We start from the raw sequence: 22,048 nt of genomic DNA on the forward strand, positions 1-22,048 counted from the left end.
CCAGATAGGCGGTGATTAGCACAGCTCAGATTGTGCCTCACTGTCTTACGCCCTTGCTTATGGGCATTCTGTTGCTTACTTTATGGAGGGTTATAGCTGTGCAGTTCCCATAGATATCTTCCAGTATTTTCACATAAGACTCTTCTACACTGTGATTCAGCAGTGCCTGTATGACTGCTGAGGTTTTGCACTGAGCCAAATGCTTTCTCGTAATCAATGAAGGCTATACACAAGGGTTTGTTATAGGGGTAGAGTGTAACAGTAGTGTTTAAAAAAAAACGCTTCCACAACGACCATGTGCTGCTCACGAACCGCTAGTTTGCGCAGCCGCTGCAGCAGTTCCGCTATGCAGTTCCACTTTTCGAAGCTGCAGCTGAAAGTGCACCGGTTATTATCTTGTCACCTAATTGTTTACTTCTTACTAACTGCTAAAAGAGGCGAGGAACAGAAATAAATCGTACCTAGTAATCTTTGTGAGGTTTAAGATCTTACGTAAAACCAAGGCGATATTTTTTAGAGCTAAAATGTGAAATGTGCTGTACATGCAGATTTAGTATTGGGGGGTAATATGATAGAAATAACTAATGTTGTAAAAACACTTGGCGTTCACTTCAATGAATTTATGTTATGGGACTACGACATCGAGCAAATGGAGAGTAAGCTAGCTCGCATCCTCGGCATACTCAGAAGGTTAACGTGCATGGTACCTAGGACAAAACTTATTTACCATGCCCTCTTTGATTCTCATGTTAAATATTGTCATTTGGTTTGGGGTACAACGACGCAAACTAATATTCAGAAGGTTTTAACATTACAAAAAAAGTGCACTCAGAGCAATTGTGGGTGGTACATACTTAGCACCTCCGAGTTCTCTATTTGCAAAATACGCATTATGGATGCAAGGGTTATTCATCAGTACCGTGTAATTCAGCAGAACAAATCTCAGGTACACAGTGGCACGACATTTTTTGCTGACCTTGCGAATCTACGGGAAAATACCGCTATTCACAACACAAGACACTACGAATATTGGTATGTACCTTGTCCACGCACAAATTACGGTTTCCAAACTCTCAGGTATGTGTTGCCGTCCTTCCTTAATAGAAACAATTTCACTAATCTATCCATTCTTTAAGTTTCATATAACGCTGTGAGAAATATGTTCTTACAAAGGAATCACTAATATCCAACTGTAAAATAAACAAAGTATCCATGTGCTGTGATTAAACTACCATTTGCGTGTGTGTAACAATAAAGAGACTATTCTGGTGATCTGTTATGAAGATATGGTACATATTCGTTATTTCATACATTCTCTTGTTATTGTTTTACTGCTGTCTGTCATCGCCGTGCCAAGCCGCTACGGGAGATGGGAGCTTTGTCAAGCCGCCTGCGCGGCTTTTTTTCCTTTCTCCTCAGCCATTGTACATGACTGAAATAAATGACCTGACCTGACCTGAACCTGGTATTTAACTTTCATATGCATGAAATTCTCAATTATTTTAACTTACGGTTGATTTCATTTATGCGTTAGGAAATGATTTGATTTGGTTTATGGGGTTTAACGCCCCAAAGCGACTTAGGCTATGAGAGACACCGTAGTGAGGGGCTCCGGGAATTTCGACCACTTGAGGTTCTTTAACGTGCACTGACATCGTATAGTATACGGGCCTCCAGAATTTCTCCTCCAAAGAAATTCAACCGCCGCGGCCGGGATTGAACCCGCGTCTTTCGGGTCAGCAGCCGAGCACCATAACCACTGAGCCACCGCGGCGGCGTTTGGAAATGATGACAGCGGAAAAACAGGCCTCGCGATACCCACCTTGCACTGAAGTCCATGGGTCGCACGCGCGAAGCCCACTTCAGAACCTTCGTTCCAATGGTCTCTGTTGGATCGCATCGTCATGCGCACATGTTTCCCCGTTAGTCGTGCATACAACAAACTGCATAAAAGAAAATTACTTGCATTGAAATGGCTCCATCGTATGAAATTTTGTTTTATGTATGTAACCTGTTTTATTTCGCGTGTTTTCAACCAGTCGGAATATCATCCAAACTTGTTATGCATTAACTTTTCGAATGATGCCCGGCGGGCGGTAATGCTTTGTATTATGTTGGTCGTATACAATCAATAAGGCTCGCTTAATCGATCTTTTTACTGCAGCGAAAAAAATTGTACAGAAAAATGGCCCTTTCATGTAAGGGCACAGCTCCGTCCAATTCGCAATTCAACAGTGCGGCCCTTAGAAGAATGTGTTCATGATCATCGCCTTCAGCCTCATTACGCCCACTGCAGGGAAGAGGCCTCCCCCATGTCTCTACAATTAACCTTGTCTTTTGCCAGCTACGGCCATCCCCGCAAACTTATTAATCCCGTTTATGTAAGGTAATCCATAATTACCACATAAAAATATTTTGAGCTGCCGCTCAAATACACTGTATGAGTGAGGGTCGCCGGTCTATTTTTTGCGCAAACGGTTTTACTCATACAATCTTACAAACAATAAATATCGTAATAAAGGTACAGCATAAACTTTCGCCGACACCAGCAGTGTAAATTCGGGATTTCCGAACACGATTGAGAAGAATGTTTCAAAGGCAACAAGAGCAATTGAAGAAAAAAAAATCACAACCTCCCGAGTATAAAGGCAGCAATGTCCCTGCAATACAGAAACTTCAGTTCTGCTATCCCCATAGAAGAACTCATCTGAAAGTTAAAATGTTTCTTAACAGCTCTCGAGATCACTTCTTTACGCGTGCAGTTCCGCTACAGCAACTCATACTTCATCAGAAGGCGATCGTCTTCCACGTAACCGTCACGCTCCAGGTCGGTTAACAAGAAACTACGTTTAACAACGTATATACCACCAGTCGGACAATCTGCTGGTTTGGAGAGACAGTTTGAATCGGCCTTTGTTGGTTTATAGCTGCTCCCTTTCTGTTGACCTGACACGGGATGTATTATGCTAAGCTTGATAGTGTGTGAGAAGGGCCATTGAAGGACATTATCGATTGAACCTTTGTGAAAATGAATCCAGGCATGCAACGACACAGAATCGCTGCCATCTCTCCTGAATACGACACCGGGCGACATGCTGTAGCCACGAAGGTATACCCGATCACACCTAATAGCAGAATGAGATTCTCTCATCGCGACGACCTTTTGCGCACCCACGTCGGCAACACTGAAGTGGCAAAACAGAGTATGCACTGAAATGTGGGCTAACACTTCTTCAAAGCGCCGCAGTGTGTTACTGCTGTTTTCTCGCATTTCCGTCTGCACCTCTGCTAGTTTCAGCGCGTTTTCTTCTATCTTCTCGTGATTTTCTTTAGCAACTTTTTCTACACGTTGTCCTAGAGTTTCCTTTAAAGTGTTTGCACGTTCCGAGACTTTGTTCAGCACGCAGCTAGGACTATTCAAACACTCTTTCACTTCCTCCTTAACCGTGCGCCTGATGTCAGCTGCATTTCGTGTGAAACACTCCCTTCTTTGCTGCGTCAAATCTGCAAACTTGTCTTCCATGGTTTCTCTCAGGTTGTTGATGCTGTGGGAGACCCCGTTCAGTATCTTACTATTTACCTTGTTCTCGCTAACAACCTGCCTCAGCCCAGAACTCATTTCAGCCGCGCGTTCGTGGAACAATGTCTCGAACGTTGCTGAGGTTGTAGTTTTCTTTGACATTTGTGAGCCTTCGAACGTGTCTGAGAGGATGAGGTCTTTGCAGTCTGATCTCAGATGTCCCCGTACATCGCCGCAAAGGATGGTCGCCGAGCATCGAGGACAGGACGTGGAATGGTGCCCACATTCACTCTGGATGTGCCTGAAGAGCTCGGAAGCAGGCACCAGGGCTCCGCAGCCTGCTTCTTCATTCCAACATCTGACCTGCAAGAAAAGGTAAGCATATTATGAAGCCCCGCAAGTAGACTTCTCAAAGCAGAATCCTGATTGTCCCCAACTTTGATTGTCTTCATAAGAAGTTGAACAAAGAGCTGAAAGTTTCAGCATCTTTTTAGAAGCCTTACGGAAAAATTTGCTGTGGTTTAGCTCTGGCTAAAACTGTATTGACGCGTTAGCAACAGCTGGCCGAGCGGAACTCACTTAGCCGAATTGCAAAATTCAGAAGTGCAAGATGCCGGGCTAGTTGGTAATCCATGATGAAATAACAGCGCAAGGAACGGGACGAAAACACGAAGGAAGAAGACACAGACAGCGCCCGTGTCTGTGTCTTCTTCCTTCGTGTTTTCGTCCCGTTCCTTGCGCTGTTATTTCATCACGAATTGCAAAGTCAGTCTCTCGCCGCTCCGTTTCGCCAGGCGTTCCTTCATCTTCGTCCCTGAACGTGGATTCACTCTCTCCTCTCCACTCCTCCCCCAACTCGGTCTCGCCAGCGCGCCGCGCCGCCAGCAGCAGCTCCGCATACGTCACCAACCACGTGACCAGCCACTGTGGCCACGGCGCCGCCACGCTGAAGACTCGAAATTCTGGCGTAATGTAGGCGCGCGGCGCGCACACCAGCTATGTGCTCTCACGTCATTCCGCGCATGCGCACAGCTGGCGGAGCGGTGGTGCCACGGCTCAGCTCGCAGCCACGCTGACCTTGCGAAGCGGGTGGCGTACTGTAGCTATCGCTACAAAATGAATTTCCAGCGAAAGTTTTCACCGATTCTACATCGGGAGGGTCGGCCCATGGGAGTTGCGCATGGGCAACGAAAGCCTCAAACGGATATAGTATGTCGGGTTTGACGCGCTAAAAATACACGTGGCCAAACATGCGTCGTAGCGGAGGTCTTCGATTCAATTTCGGTCGAAACAGACAGATTCAGCATAACGCGATTTGCGTCCAATACTGCGAGCCACATCTGCGCATCACTAGTGCGCACTAGTTGATTGGTCCCGGAAGGTCAGACGTGCGCGTCATAACCTGGCACCATCTGACGCATGCAGGGCGATCTTCGCATGCGGAGCGGCTCCCCGAAAGAGCGGATTCTCATAGCTGCCGCTCGTTGCGCCGCGCTAAATCACCCTATCCAGTGTTTTAACCTTGCCCATGGTTGCAGGGAAGTGACGCCACACACCGGAAGTGACACAATCTCCGCTAAAGGCTGCTCATGCCATTCCATTGGCAACGCATAATACCCTTAGATCTCCTTGTGAATTTCTGAATTTAGCCTTTTCCGAAATGCTGCCTACGCTGCCAAGATTCTTTCCTGCGACCTCAGTGATTAGCAACAGAACGCCTTAGTCGGTTGGTTCATTGGTTTATGGGGTTTAACGACCCAAAGCGGCACAGGCTATGAGAGACGCCGCCGTGCAGGGCTCCGTAAATTTCGACGACCTGGGGTTCTTTAACGTGCAGTGACAGTAGACGGGCCTTTTCGCAGACACCTTTTCGCAGACACCGTGTTCGGGTTTCGCCCACAAAGATCTGCACAGGATATCCTGCTACAACTAAATCGGGATGTCCTCGACCCCGTCGAGTGCCCTCACAATGACAAGGTCGTACTCGCCTTGGATTTGAAGGGTGCATTCGACAACGTTACCCACGAGATCATTCTCACCCACCTCTCTCAAACTAACTGCGGCAAAACGCCTTTCAATACATTCGGTAATTTTTAACCGACAGACAATCTTACATTCGAATCCAGAATAAAGAACATGGCCCTTTTCATTTAGGAACCAGGGGTACACCCCAGGGCGCGGTGCTGTCTCTCCTGTTCAATTTGGCTATGATGCGCCTACCGGCCCAGCTGGGCGCTGTCGCCGGTGTGCAGCATGCGCTGTACGACGATGACATCACCCTGTGGGCCACACAGGGTTTCCTTGGAGACATTGAGGCCAACCTGCAGGAGGCGGCGACTATAGTGGACCGTTATGCTCGCCGCTGCGGCCTCCAATGCTCCACCCAAAAGTCTGAATTTGTGCACATACGCCCCTCACCAAAGTGCACAGCCAAAATTTCATTGTCTCTTGAGACAGGTCCAATTCCTGAAAATATCGAAGTCCGGGTACTGGGGCTCTTCATACATCAAAACAGACGGTCAGAAACATCATTGGCCAAACTCCGTCAGGTGGGGGACCAGGTAGGCCGCTTGGTCCGCCGGGTTTCTAACAAGCATGTGGGGTTACGATGTAAGACCGCCTTGCGGCTGGCGCATGCATTTGTAACCAGTCGAATCCTATATTCGACTCCATACCTCCACCTGCGGAAGCAAGACGAGGATTCACTCGAAGTCATCCTCCACAAAATTATTAAGTGGGCTCTGGGCCTCCCCGTGAACACCTCTAACAAGCGCCTCCTGGGGCTGGGCATGGTGAACACATTTCGGGAGCTCCGGGAAGCCCACTTGACCAACCAATACACAGGTCTCTCAAAGACATCGTCGGGTCGCCGCCTGCTTGCCCGACTGCACATCCAACACACCACTCTTATGGAATAGCGCATACGTATTCCATCCCAGTGGAGATGCGCCCTCCACGTGCGCCCTCTTCCCGCGAACATGAACCGCGAAGACCATAATGGCCGGCGCCTGCGCGGGCGGAAGCCCTGGCCCGCCACTATGGGTCGAAACCCGGCGTATTCTACGTGGATGCCTCCGGCCCCCACCATGGGGGATGGTACACGGCCGCAGTCGTCCACCAATCCAAAACAGTGAACGGCCTTACTTTCCGAGCCCATGACATAACACACGCGGAGGAGGTCGCCATTGCTTTGGCTGCATCTGATTCCAATTCAAAAACAATTATTTCCGACTCGCGAGGGGCATGCCGGAACGTCGAGCAGGGCTGGGTACCATATCTAGCCTACCGCATTCTCCAAAACAGCGTCTACACCGGGGACCCCGCGCACCGGCGTATCGTTTGGGCACCTGCTCACATGGGCCTTGAGGGAAATGAGGCAGCTGACGCCGCCGCCCGCGCGCTCTCTCACCGGACATTCCCCTCCGACCCCGACGATCAGGAACTCGAATTCACTCCCGCTTACTCCTTTAAAGACATTGTTTTACATTATCAATCTGGCCATGGTCTTTATCCCCGCCCGTGTAAAGGTCTCTCAAAGGCGGAGGAGCGGCTTTTGCTTCGCCTGTATACCAATACTTTGCTGTGCCCGGCAGCTCTCAAACACTTCGACCATTCTTTCTCGGGCAGCTGTCCGCACTGTGCGGAGAAGTCTTCGGACATTTACCACATGGTGTGGGCTTGCCCCTCCAACCCTGCTCTCCCCCCTCACCCCAACCCAACCCGGGAGGACTGGGAGGCGACCCTGCTCGGCTGCTCTGACCGGCAGGCCCAACGGGCCTTGGTCGCGCGAGCCCGGGCGGCGGCCGACGCCACTGGGGTCCCGAACTAGGCACCTTCACCTAGTACTTGTAAGGGTTGGCCCCCTCTGGGTCAGCTCATGCAATACCTCCAGTAGTGCATGTGTAAATAAATGTTTTCCACCACCACCACCTCTAGAATTTCTCCTCCAAAGAAATTCAACGCTTTGCCTTTAGGAGTGAAACGCGACAGTGTTGTAGCGCTGCCTGGGAGTCCACGGAACGCCAGCGCCCGTTCGGCGCAATGCCTTGCCCTTTGAACGCAACGCTTTCCGAGGAAAGGAAATGGAGCAGTAATTCTCTGTCATCTCGGCGGACATCTGAACCGCTCTATACGGGAAGGGAGGGAGTAGGAGTGAAAGAAGAAAGAGGGGCAGTAATGAAGGAAATGAAAATTGTATTTGAGGAAAGGAAATTACGCAGTAACTGTCTCACATATATCTCGGTGGACACGCGTAAAAAGCGTGACACCTCTGCTGACAAGCTTCTGCTGAAAGCCTTCTGTCGACAACGATGAGGCATTAAAGGCTTTCGCCTTAAAAGGCTGAGAGGACACGCGCACCGTAAGAGGTCAGCAGCGGCGCCCCCGATCCTCTTGTCCTCCTTCACAATCTGGAGTGGTGCGACCTATACTGGTAGGGTCCCCTCGTCTCTGAGCCCCCCCCCCCCCCCCCCCAAACTTGCGTCTGTGACTGTCGGGTTGAATCGGCCACTACCACGAACGGACCGCATAAAGGATTCTGCCGCTTAGGTCAGCGCTGCTACAGCCCTCAGTGTGTGGCAGACTGAGCTTGATGCTTAGAAGCGAACGGCTTGTAGTAATCCCGCCATTCAGTGCGAAGGGATGTCATTTCGGAGGCTCAGCGTGCAAAGGGACAAGCGGATAGTGAAGACGACAGGCAGCATCCTCCAGCAGCTTAAGCTTAATAACGGAGACAAAAACGCCAGAAGACTGGAAGGCTAGCGCATACACCGCGGCACGAATCGTACTGATCGGCCGTCATTTTCTGCGCCTGTTCAATGCGGTAGGACTACTAGGCGGATTCTCAGATGTCGAGCATACGTACCGTCGCGGAGAGAAGAATGTGAACCACGCTTCGGCGGTGAGTCTTCTGACGCTTTACCAAGTCAAAATTAATAGAAGGTTCATGCGTTTGGAAGTAAAATTCATTTTTGAGCTTGCCCATAAAAGCAGTAAACACATGTACTTCCACTACGCAGCGCTACAAAAGTGCCGAGTCGCGGTCCACATTACTCTGTCCGCGACTACGTAATACGCTGAAGCCCGCTGTGTGGCCAGTGGCCCACATGCCCACCGGATTGTTGGCAATCTCAAAGGTGTGTCTACCTGGTAGGCCTTCACCTGGGTGGAGGATTTCAGTCCTTAGCCAGGTCTTTACCCAAACATCTTTAAGATAAACGTCTTATAGTAAAGGCCTTTATTGTGAAGACCTTCATTGTAAAAGCCTTCTAGGACATGACAGGTGCGCACATGGAAAGCCTTTTATTCATGTATTTGCCGAAAAGTCTTTACGCTGAAGGCCTTATGGTGAATGCTTTCAGGGGGAACGTCTTAAGGTACATTTTCTTGTTAAGGCTTTCAGGGCAAATGCCTTTTTACCACAGGCCTTAAAGGTCTTATCGTAAAGACATTTACAGTTAGTGCCGTCGAGGTAAATGCCTTCACAGGGCTCGGGAAATTTCGACCACCTGAGGTTCTTTAACGTGCACTGACATCGCACAGCATACGGGCCTCCAGAATTTCGCCTTCATCGAAATTCAGCCGCCGCTGCCGGGATCGAAACCGCATTTTTCGGGTAAGCAGCCGAGCGCCGTAACCACTGAGGCACCGCGGCGGGGCTTTTCGACATTAGACTGCCTCTCTATACAAGCGTTGGGGCAAATACTCCGGCAGTACGAAGAAGTGTCGCTGCAAATGAAATGGTCTAAAAACAACATTTAGACTGGGTAACACGGCAACTAGTTCTGTATTTGAGCTTTCTGCGGAAGACAAATTCCACTAGGACCGATGGCCCCAAAGGAGCGCCCATAACTGACAAGCAGTATGAAGCAGTCTCGCCGTACCAGCCGAGCAATAGACATTTCCTACGGCTGTATATTTTCATATCGCAGGAAAAACTGCGATCACTAATACACGAATGTGGAATTTTAAGGCGGAAGCCTTTAATGCCTCATCGTTGTAAGCAGGAGCTGTCGACAGAAAATGTCACGCTTTTCAGTTGGTCGAAACGGTCGTGACGACACAGTGCGCGAATTTCAAACGGGGCCAATTGTACTTCGGCTACTAACCATGCAACCAATTAAAGGGATCGTATAGTGATGCTCGAAGTACGTTTGACTGAGTTTAATTAACTGCTTACTTAACCAATTAGACCAATTAACCTTTCTAGTCAGACCAGATAAATAAATAAAACTGAGTAAGAAATTGGCCGAGCTTGGGAATCGAACCCCGGTCTCCGCAGTGCGAGTCAAGCACGCTACCACTCCGCCATGCCAACTCGATGGTTTGGAATGAACAAAGGTGCGTCTAGTGAATACAGTAGCTTCGTTCACTCCCATCTTCCTCCCTTCCCGTTACGGCGAGGTTTAGGTGTCCACCGAGATAGGCGAGACACATTTTCTTTCCTCAAAAAGCAATTTACCGACGAGCAAGTCGTATTTGTCCGCGTTTCTGATTGGTCCAAATTGTCGTGACGTCACCATGCGCGAATTTTGACGGGTATCCACCGAAATATGTGAGACAGTTACTGCGCAACTTCCTTTCCTCAAATACAATTTTCGTCTAGTGTCTACTGAGATATGTGAGTCAGTGAATGCGTAATTTCCTTTCCTCAAATACAATTTTCATTTTCTTCACTACGGCCCCTCTTTCTTCTTTCACTCACACTTCCTCCCTTCCTGTACGGTGCGGCTCAGGTGTCCGCCGAGATGACAGAGATTTACAGCGCCATTTCCTTTCCTCAAAAAGCATTGCGTTCAAAGGGCAAGGCATCGCGCCGAACGGATGGTGGCGTTCCGTGGACTCCCTGGCAGCGCTGCAACATGCTGTCTCGTTCCACTCCTAAAGACGAAGCTTAAGCGTCATTAATGAGCAGTTAATTAATGCACCAACAAAATGGGAAGTGAACAATCGCGTAGCAGAATGCAGCACTCAGGCTTTCGCCTTTCACCACTTTAGCCGCTAAAGTTCCTCGTAATTTTTTCAGTCACTTAACCATGGTAAATGACAGCGACGGGGCACTTTCATCCGAATCCATCTACCTTGAAGGAGCAGCCTGTTATAAAGTTTGCTACGTCAAGCGCAGTGCCTTAACGAACAGCATAGCGCGATGTTCAAGCATTTTCTTTAGGTAGATGCTTCATGTTTTTCAACGCCACCATACTGCGCATATAGGCGCGGGCTTCCGCGTGGCGCCGAAGTCACATGTGGCATGCGCAAGTGAACTGGGCTGCTTCGACAGCCCTCAGGCAGCGAATGTTATCAAATGCGCGCCCTTAATCTTTCATAAAGTGGTCTCCGCTTTATCGCTGCCCAGGCAGACGAGGGGAGCAGATTTAGGAGCGCACTGGAGCGTCTGCAGCGCCCCATGAATGATCACTGCAGGTTGCCCATATACGCCCGCCCCAAGGCCCAAGTATAGGTGACGTAAGCAGATGTGGTACATTCTGCATCGTTCGCGCTACATAACGCACTTTACGTCGATGTTTTTTACGCAGGTTACAAAAGCACCTTACGGCTCACTATAGAAACCATGATGAAGTTTAATTTGATTAGGTGGTGAGTCCAGAAGATATCAAGTTAGCGGATATGTCGGGGGAGCACACTCTAGTGATAACTTAAGAAGGACGTGCTTGTAGGCCAATAGACGATATGCGAAATTGCTTGGCGGTCTGGCAACACCGCGCCCACAATTTCCGGTTTCCATCTTGGCGCGGTCGAGCTCGTCGAGCTGGTGCATCGTTTGCTATGCGTACTTTCTTCTTGCGAGTGGAATTTCAACAGGCAAGCTTCAGCTACTGCATTGTTTTCACAGCTGATCTTTGACTAAATGTAGGTGCTTTCAATAAGCGCCAGCTTACTCCTACCGCGTCCTCAGCTTCGCTTGAAGTCTGGCGCTGATGATCGCAATAATCGGCACTCGAAAGTGAGTTGGAAAGTCGAACCGTGACCGTGTGCTGTTGTCGTTTTAATGCTCGCATTAAAGCACCAGTTCAAGCATCACGCATTATCATGGCTATTTTATTCCCAGGTGGACGTGAATTCATCTGGTAGGGTAGCGAGCGGTTATTTTGCGGTGAGTGCGCACGTGTGTTGACAAACTTCTGTGATAGTGCGAACTCTCGTTCGCGCCGACGCCAGGAGCTTCGTGCATTGCAGTATAATCACACAAGACTCTCGACCAGCTGCGTAATTCGATTCCTTTACTGCAATGTGCAATGCGCATCTGCGGTTTTCAACGTCACCGTTTCAGAGCCCGGCGTCGGTTGATTTTCGCCGCAGTTCGTTGAAACCGCGTCTTGCTTAAGACGCAGTTTAAGCCAGTATTGCGATGTTGTCAATCGATATTACCAAGAGGAAAGTGGGCATATATAATTCAATATGTAAGCAAAGACGCAGTTTTTTTTTTTCAGATAAGCACTGAGCTACCGCGGCGGCTTGATTAGAGAAAGAGCGTACAGCTGTAGGTGCCTGCACGGACACGATACGCTGGTCAAGTTGTGGGTGCAGGGGCGAAATTAGCATGTTCGGTTGCTTCCGAAACTTAATTAGCTTACTCCCAAACTTGGACAAATGGCTTTGTTGCGAAGCAAGCTGTTGAAGCTTGCCACAACGATAATAAAATCTGATGGCCTGAAGCGTTTTCAGAACACTGTTGCACGAACTTTCTAGCTTAGAAATGCGTCCCTCCTTCATAATAAAGTAGCTATATTATTCGCTTTTTTTTTAGATTTTCGTCGCCGCGGATATGGACGGTATAGGAATCCTCAAGAAATAAAGCATTCGCACCTCAGTTTTTATACGTAGGGTGTATTGCTTCACAAAGACTCCTTAACGCGCATAACATATGCGTATGGTCCAGAGAGTTTGCTCGCCCTTCTAAAACTAATTGAACGCGGGAAAAACTTAACTGAACACGTAGCAAACTAAGCAGTAATCGGCATATGGTTCTTCGAGTCAACTTATTTCGCCACGGCATGAGCGATTGGCCCGCTCAAAAAAATTACCTTCTCTATTACGTTGTTCAAGTATGCGTCTATATATATTCACGCCCGACCGGGGAGTTGATAAATGCACGAAATCGGCTTCTAATTTTGATCAGAGACAACAAAGGCTGTAGTCCTTATCTTAATTTAAACGCAAATCACCTCGAGAGATTTGTCAAAAATCAGCGCAGAAAGCGAAAGCTGCGCACTGATCCGCGTGCTGACACATGATACCTCGCATGGCGTTTTGTGTTACTAAAACGTTGGGACGGAGTAAAAAAAATAGAAAAGCGAAAAGCTGGAACGCACCTAGTCCTGGCACGCATCGTAGTGTCTTTTCACAGTGGAGAGGGTAGCGAAAACACTGCATCGGCATTTTACTTTTCAAACGAAGCGCAGCCGTTTTAAACCAACGCTGGGCAGCGGTTTCGTTTTCTGTACCGTGCCAACATGGAGGACTTAGTTCTCGGAGCGTCGAGAGATGGCGCTGCGCATTTCGCATATCGTCTTTTGGTAGGACATTTCGAAGAGCAAAAGCGCAAAACAGGACGAGACAGAGGCAGGCGACAACACAGGGTGACAGCACAGGGCGCCAACACAGGACAATACACCGCCCTCTGTTGTCGCCTGCCTCTGTACCGCCCTTTCGTCTATCATTAGTACAAAAGGGTTGAGAATTGGGCGAATTGGTACGAATTCATACTGCTGTGGCACCACAAGGACAGCGACAGAGACAGAGTGACAACAACACAAGTGCTCACTAACAACTGACAAAATTTATTAAAAAGACAAAATATATAGACAGGGAAGTTAAAAAGGCCGGATTACTTGCAATACTGTTAAAACATTGAAAAGAGCCCGTTGTACAAGAAATAAAGTTCAAAAGGGTTGAGAATTGAGCGAGTTGGTACGAATTCATACTGCTGTGGCACCACAAGGACAGGGTCAGAGACAGAGTGACATCATTAGTAATCGCTTACCTCTCTGCTGAGCAGTTCCTCGGCAGGGTACTCTTTCCGTTCCACATCCTCTTCCCGGAACTCTTCACTGTCGAGAGGGCAGGACCATGCGCCATTTTGGAAGCACTGCTGGCAGCAGGCATCACAGACTGTGTGGGCGCAAGGTAGAACTGCCGCCTTTTTGCGAACAAGGCCGCATGCGCTGCACACCCTGTACTTGGGAATCGGCCTCACGAAGCGCACTGGCCTCCAGTCGAGTCCTTCCGAGAATCCGACCAGCGTGTACTGCAGGTTTCGAGAAGGCATCGTTGACGACATCGGTTTGCTGTCCACCGCTCAGCTGTTACTGCCTCTATTATCCCCGTACAGTGTGTTGTTATCGAAGCAGTTCATCGAAGTGTCACCAAAGCGCCAACAGCGGTGTTATCAGTTTGCGTTTCGGAAGGACCCTGCCGCAAAAAAAAAAGAAAGTTGCTCTCAAGAAATTTCCTCGTAGCTGCTGTCTACTTGATAGCTGCCTACACGCGACCTTTATCTTAACAACTCCTGCAGTCCCGGCCTAAACAATGCGCTGTGTGGCCCCCTTGCGTGTACAGACAAGTCCGGTTCGAGCAACGTGTTTAGATAGCGCCAATTCGAAAACTCGCTCCGGAGTGATGTGTCTGTTCTGTCACCACTTTAATATGAAACAGACGCGACCGCCATCTCTCGGGTGGTGACTGTATCGCGGTGGTGTTTCTTGGTTCCCCAAACGAAGCGAGTCTCTTCACTACCTGGACACGCATTGAAAATTGGTTTTTGGGATACGAAATGGCGCAGTATCTGTCTCACATATCTCGGTGGACACCTGAACCACGCCGTTGTGGGAAGGATAAAGGAAGGAAGAGGCGCCGCAGTGGAGGGCTCCGGAATAATGTCGACCACGTGGGAATCTTTAGCGTGCACTGACATCGCACAGCACACGGGCGCCTCTTGCGTTTCGCCTCCATCGAAACGCGGCCGCCGCGGACGGGTTGGAATCCGGGTACTCCGGCCCGGTAGACGAGTGCCTTAACCACTGAGCCGTGCACTCTGTCATAAGGTTCGTTTCTTAAATTACAGCCGGACTAGAGATGAGGCTATGCGCACTTTCTTACGGCCTACACACTGGCCGTGAACGCAACGGGAGCGTCAATGGGAGCTTTTGTAAGCGAGTTGCGCTCTCTGCGCCCGCTAGAGGCGCGACCACCCTACCCCTCCTAAAGTCCCGCCCGCTCTCCTGTAGCGACGCGAGCTGTGCGTCTGGTTCCACCTGGTTTCGTGTACGTTCTCGAGAGGCGGCATCACGTAATAAAGAAAAAAAAAACGGATGGCTGCTCTGCTTCCTTACTAACGAGGAGACATATTTCCTATGAAATTTTTGGTGTTAAAAGCAATCTAGACGAGCAATCTCGCTCCAGTTTCATGAAACTAAGAAACGTACAGTACACGTGCTGTGTCTTTCAACGGAAGTTACAGACTTCAGTCAATCTATTTACTGTTCCGATCGCTCAATGCACGTATCGATTGTAAGCGAACCGCTAGCGGTGGGTCAGACCAGGGTGACAAGCGCTGAAGGCGAAGAGCAAGGAATGGCGATTCAGCATTCACAAAATTTATGGCATAACTTTGCATCCTGTATGACAGATGTTTAAAAATTTTGATGCGGTATGTCATATTGATAGCGCAAAAAATATTGTTGGCAAATTTCTTAAGAAATAATTCGAAGGTGTGCTGGCACACATAGCTGGAGAGATTATTCCAAACATTCGAAACGGCAGTATGTTTCGCAAGTGGCGACCCGACAGAGATTTTAAAAAAATCGTAAAAAGATTTTTGTGGCGCGCGCCGCGTATATTCAGTTTACGCCATATGCATAGTTCTCCACTGAATGACGGGAGTACTCTTCTATGTATAATTGCGTAGAAGAGATTCGGTCTGTTCCCAAGCAATACTTGAGTTATCCTGTGTGTTTTCACATTTTGTTTAACTGCGAAGACTCAGTTTTAATGTAATTGTCACAGTGCCTCATTTTCTTTTTGTACGCATAGTAAGCATAACCAGTTAGTAGCTTGTCTGTAAGATTTACTGGAGTTACTTTAGATTGCAGAAAAACTGATATTTTTGTGGCCAGATTTTTTCGATCTGATGTTACCAGTAAGTTTTGTTAGCAAAATTAATCGAAAATAGTAATGACGAGGCTGTAGAAAGGTAGTACAGAGTATAACTCGCGAGCAGTGTTCCCTTTGCAGAAAAGAACAACAAAGGCCGATGGAGTCAGGATGCCTTGTGGCACGCCTATATTATCTCGCGGGAGACTGACGAGCGAATAGCGGCAGAAATGATCATAAGGTGCTCTGTGCGGTCCTCAAGTTTGATGAGTTTAATTGGCGAGAAGCCTCCGCGGTTGCTCAGTGGTTACTGCATTCGGCTGCTGACCCGAAAGACGCAGGTTCGAACCTGGCCGCACTGGCCGAATTTCAATGCAGGCGAAATTCTAGAGGCCCGTGTACTGTGCAATGTCAGTGCACGTTAAAGAACCCCAGGGGGTCGAAATTACCGGAGCCCTTCACTACGGCGTCCCTCATAGCCGCAGTCGCTTTGGGACGTTGAGCCCCCATAAACCAAACAAAAATCTACAGAGAGCGGGAAAATGACATTTTAATGCGCCTACGTCTTTAAAAACGATGCTTGCGTCAGAAATCACGGAAGCCAGACACGGCGGGACGTATGCAAAGAGCGGCTTTTATTCCGGACGCGCGCACTGCTGACCGTCGAGAGGAAGCGAGCAGATAACACTGCGATTGAAGCCATGACTACGAGTAAAAAGACGAAAAAGATAACAGCGCGCCTAGCGGGGCTGGATAGCGCCGTTGCAGCAGCTCGCAGACCACTCCGGGCAAACTTGTGGGTACGATGCCTCCGATAGGACTGCGTTACACGCTGGTTGGATTCGCTCCGGAGCTCGACTGGAGACCTCTGCACTTCCTTAAGCCGATTCCGCGCAACAGGGTATGCGGGGCCTGTGGTCTCGTCTGCAAGAAGACTGCTCTGCTTCCCTGTATGCACGTTATCTGCGAGTCTTGCTACCAACAGTGCGTGCAGGATGGCGAACGAGTGTGTCCGATGGACGAACAACGCTGCCAGGACGCAGAAGTCGACTGGAAGGAGTGTCCTGCCGATGACATATTAAGAAGAGAGGTAAGTGAGGCTGAACCAGGCCAAAAAAGACGACAGTAAAACGTTATAGCCCCAGAACCGAGCTTCTCGTAACATTGTTTGCATATTAACTGTTATAAGGGAGCAATTACTCATTGATATTCACCCGAGGGCAGCCATACGGCTACAAAGGAAAGAGCTTTCTCAGAAACTTCACAGTTAAAGAAAAGTTCGTCCTGGTCCGGGGCTCGAACCCGGGGCCGCCGGGGAATTCCACCGGGGGGATATTTAGGGGAATCCCCCAAGGTGGAGTTATTTGTAATTATTACAAATTATTACCCTGTAATTATTACCTTGGGGTATTCCCCGTAAATATTTAACCAACACAGCTCCCACTTCGAGTTATTGTTCAATTCGCTCTCGCCCTACCATAAGCTTGCCGTCCCGGTCAGATCAGTTGGTAGAACGACTGTTCCGGTGAAGCGATGGTCCCGGGTTCGAACCCCGGACTAGGACGAATTTTTCTTTAACTGCGAAGTTTCTGAGAGAGCTGTATAGCTTTCCTTTGTAGCCGTATGGCTGCGCTCGGGTGGATGTCAATGAGTAATTGCCCCCTTATTACAAATCTCGTCCACCTTGGGGTATTCCCCTAAATATATGACCATATGAAGTATTCCCTGCGACGAAAATCTCCTGCATAACGAAAGCCTTTTTGATGATGTCGCAAAGCTTCTTCTCAACAGGAGCAGACGTGTCTCACCTTCGCTACGAAAGCTCTATGGACACAGCAGAGCTGGTTTGGCCTTTGCAGGAGTATATGTCTGGCGCCAATGAAACCATAGTCGCTACCACGATAATACTCCTCGTTAGCATTGCAAAATATCTACTTGCATTCCTTCAGCGCTATTCTCCTGATTACAGGGCACTACTGTCTCTGTGTTGTGTTATGGAAGATATAGCAGATGAAAATGCGAACTGAGGCCTTATTAATCAGTCGCGTTACTTAGAGTCTCTGAAATGTACTATCGGGGACAAAAGATTTCGGCACGCAAGTTCTTTTAAAAACTTTTATTGCCGCTCCACCTCGATACCCAGACGCCTTACATTGCTACTAGAAGAAGGAGCATTAAGCCTTTAATACGTTCATACAATATCAGGCGACTACGTAGCGAGGTAGAGCTACATTAAACATTTTTCCAAGAACTCGCGTCCTGCAAATTTTTGTCCCCGATAGCACAATGGACGAAATGCTTATCTAGCGCACCTCACAGCTGTGTGCTCGGGGCTGGTTATGGACTGCGTAAGTGGCATCCAATGATAACACCTGCTTCAAAACGGGCCCAAATAAAGCATGGGCAGCTGATGATGATGATTATGATGTCCTCAGTCTTAATGGCACATACCCACGGTGGGGGATTGGCCAGGGTGCATAGCGGATACAAGCGCACTCATGTACAGGGAATGGAGTATATTTAAAATTTTGGGACGCCGAGCTAGAATTTGTACAAAACAAAAAGAAACGGAGAAGGAAAAGTTGTGAATTCACATTCTAACTGACAAATCTACCAGATGAAATTATATAATCGTGAATATAATCGCACACTGGTTTCAGGGCATATCCCTTGGCGCTTGCCCCGAAGGATAGGAGAATCGGAATAGATAGAGGAAGCTCGAGCCGAGCGAGAGGTATCTCCAAGTAAATTCTACAGAGAGCAGCGAGCCGCCGGCAGGAGAGGTACTTTCACGAGCTTGTATCTTCGTTCTCTTCGCTGGGCCGCGCGGCTTTGGTAGCCATTTTCGCACTCTGGAGCACGGAACTCGTACGTCCTAGACAAGTGTTTGTGTTTGAGCTGTGCAGCAGGCAACACTGTACGCTATAATGGCAGCGCATTACCTTACTTTGGTTTCATGTAACTCTACTTGATTGCTCTTACTGAAACGAAGACTTCAGCTAAAAGGTGCGAGAGAGCTCGACTACACTTATCTTCTTAATCGTCTACCGTAACGTGTTCTGCGTTAAATTAGGAAAGGCAGTTGTCAAATTGTGTCAAATTAGATGAAAAAATGTGTAATTAAGAAGAATTAACACTTAACATCCCCGAAATATGTATAATTTCGGTATCAATATAGCCATGGGAACAGTGTGACGTCACATCCACCGGAAGTCGTCACGGCATAGTGCCCTCGGCTTTCGGCTCTCAACATATTAGTAGCCAAAGTGTCCTCGCAGTTTTACCGACCATGCTCCCCAGACTGGAAGAATTGTCCCTGTGATTTTGAATTTGGTTCACAACAGCTAAAGATATGAGGCTACCTACGCGCTTTTTTGTATTTCGGCGCATTTCTTACATTTATATGCTAGTGCGTGGAGATATAGATTTCATTTCCGTGGAGCCTATGACGCAATATTTCAATGCAATGTACTTTTCTTAGTCTCTTTTGGAATTTGGGAATAAATATATGCTGGAAGGTCGTCTTTCTTGCTTGTACTAAAGGGCTCATTGAAGTGGTGTTAGGATTCGGTTAGTTTAAAACGGCCCGATGAGTGAAAAATGCAGGTAAGTCTGCCAAATCGTTTTGGAGCAGCCGTTGGAACGGTGGCGTAATCTCCGAATATAATAGCGTCTGCGTTCGGGCTTCTCTGCAGTGCACAGCGACGGGAAGAGTCCCCGATAGAGATGTCACGTGCGACGGCGCTATGTTCCCGGCGAAGACAGTTGTTTCATAGAAGAAAACTAACATCATCGCAGATGGGGCACACGAAACATTTTCTGGCAGCATAGGAGGACTTATAGCAGCATGCAGGCACGGACATGATATATCGGCGATAATGACGTCACTACGAGTTTCCGCGCGTTTCTCCAACGCAATGAGCAGGAGCACCAACATCGTCGTGGTTTTAGTCGAGGATTACGTCAGCATTTTAAATGTTAGTGCAGAGATATTCCGCATGATTTACCTAGAAGTTCCACCGATTCGAATTCTTGAATAACCTCGAATTCCATTTCAGCTTCCCTTTAAGCAACAAAATGATCACTCTCAGACTGATTCCTCATCTATCCAGTGATTCATAAGACGTACAGTCTTTGTCAAAAGTAACCATGCTGCACGTTTCCCTTATCTCTCCTATCTTACAGCTATTATGCCAGCCCTCAAGCTCTAAATCTTTGTTCGTGGTCACTTAATTTTTTTCTTTACCCTGGCTAAAGTTCACACAATAACCACTTTTCTAGAATGTCGCTAGCCTGCCTGTTTTTCTTTTTTTTATTATGAACAGCCTGCCTTCGCAACTACATGGGCATATGTTGGTCAGATTGCTCAAAACAAGTTTACTACAAACAATAAATAGTCCGCTTCGTTATTTTACCATATCTTCCAACTATATTAGTCATTTGGTAATATCTTAACAGAAAAAAAAAATATTGTCGAGGGAAAATAACAACGACAGTATTCAAATGGAGACGTAAAAAGAGCTATAAGCCGTAAGCTACAGAATACTAATTTGAGCAATGTGTAAATGCTGCATGATTTGTTTTTCAGGTTACCTGTTGGAACGAAGAAAATGGCTGCGAGACTGTGTTGCCGGCTTCGGAGATCTCCCGCCATTTCCAGTGCGAATGTGCACGCCACTCCGTTGCCTGTCTGAAGTGCTCGGCCACCGTTCTTTGCAGTGAAATATGCTCGCATCTGAGATCAGACTGCGGCGCAGCAATGAGACCTCTTCGATCCGAATGCGAAGCAGAGCCCGGCTCCACAGAAGACAGAGCTTCCCTTGCTTCTCTCGAAGGAACATTCGAAAGGCAGGCGACTGAAATCAGAGCATGTCTTGAACGAATAACCGTTGGCATTGCGGCGCATGATGACAGATTCAACGAGCTCGCTCAGGGAATGAATGCTTTCAAGGAAGCTCTAAAACAAGAACTGGCTGTGGTAACACAGGAAAGTCGGGAAATTTTGACTAAAAGCGTACACGACATTACTGCATCTAACCAGGAAGTCACAACTTGCTGTGCAGCACAGAGGGACGCTATAGCAAACTTTCCCATAATCATAAACAGGTTAGAAGGGACAATGAGAGATAGGTTGGTAAATATGACGAGAGAAACTCGAGAGCATGTGACTCAGGCTGTTGCTACAGCTGTCAAAGCTGAAATGAAGGAAGTTAATCAAACAGCCCTAGAAAAAGTCAAGGAAGTCTTGCGATACGTGCAAATGCAGGTATCAGTGTGCAACTTCATTGTAAAAAGTATAAAAGCACTCCAAGAAGAAGCGTTAAAGAATGGCTTCGCTGATTACGACCACGAGCGAGTGTACCTGCGCGGGTACTGCCTGTCACCTGGAATCCGCCTTCAAAAGGACGGTGAATCTGTAAAATTTGGTGCGACCCTCACTATTTTCCAGGGCGACATGGACGACTTTGTTGAATGGCCATTCCAAAAAAATATTAGTTTGAGTGTGGTGCGTGCAAAAGACGGTTTTAAACAGGAGGTTGAAGTGGAAGGTAATCCACGTAACGAAAGTTATCAGAGGCCGATGAAGTCACAGAACACAGGTGTTTCATTTATTGACAACAGGCTTAACTTCACGGATATGATCACAGGGGGTTTTGTAGAAAACGACAGTGTTCATGTTCAATGGGAGCTCGTGCCGTGAGACGCATTTGAAAGAAGAGAGGAGAAAAAAAGATTCTGTCGACGAGCACCTTAGTTTGTGAGAAACTCAGTGTGAATTCTCACGGCTTGTTCATCAGGATCTTGTTCCTGCCTAGTGATTTTTGTTTTCAAGTTGCACCTATGTCACGCGTGATTTCTGTTCTCTGTTGATTTGAAAGAAAAAAAACTTTTTTCAGCCATAGCATTTCTGTGGTAACTTCAGCTGTGTCTAGGGATACTCACCGAATGCATTCTTACACGAAAATAAAGGCGGGAGGAAACCGACGATTGGCTGTGGCTACGTGACGTACTACATCGGTCTTGCATAGATGTTTAGAGCGTCCTCTGTGTAACGTAGTAGGAGTTAATCGAGAGTTGACTTGGAACACAAGAAACAAGCTGGGCATAAAAGACAAGTGAAAGTGTTTCTCCATATGTAGAACAAACCACAGCATTTTCATTAGTCTCTATGCTGCTGAAAAGTGTTTTCCTATCTTCCTAAATTTGGTCCTTGGGTACCGTTTCTTTCACTGGATAAGACTTTTACTCTGGTTGCTATTCACTTCATTTTTTCATGCCATTTCTTTCTGTGTTTGTGCAGTCTCTTTATCACACTCCTTCCTAAGGGAAACATAGCCCCGCCGTGCTCGCTAAGTAAAAAAACAGCCAAAATTCAACTGAAAAAATTAACAACTTGCGCTGAATTCGGAGGAGCAG

At 47.8% G+C, this 22,048-nt stretch overlaps 1 protein-coding gene across 1 annotated transcript; it reads left to right on the forward strand.

Annotated features, from left to right (window-relative positions):
- The first annotated feature begins 16,430 nt into the window (after positions 1-16,430).
- On the forward strand, positions 16,431-21,616 carry LOC149329506 (TNF receptor-associated factor 6-like). Its single transcript, XM_089562270.1, has 2 exons — positions 16,431-16,721; positions 20,220-21,616. The coding sequence occupies exons 1-2, from the start codon at positions 16,437-16,439 to the stop codon at positions 21,330-21,332; spliced, it is 1,398 nt and encodes a 465-aa protein (XP_089418396.1). The 5' UTR covers positions 16,431-16,436; the 3' UTR covers positions 21,333-21,616.
- The last annotated feature ends 432 nt before the right edge of the window (positions 21,617-22,048 follow it).

This window comes from Amblyomma mixtum, chromosome 9 (assembly GCF_055824585.1).
Source record: "Amblyomma mixtum isolate Tamu chromosome 9, ASM5582458v1, whole genome shotgun sequence".
NCBI lineage: Eukaryota > Metazoa > Arthropoda > Arachnida > Ixodida > Ixodidae > Amblyomma > Amblyomma mixtum.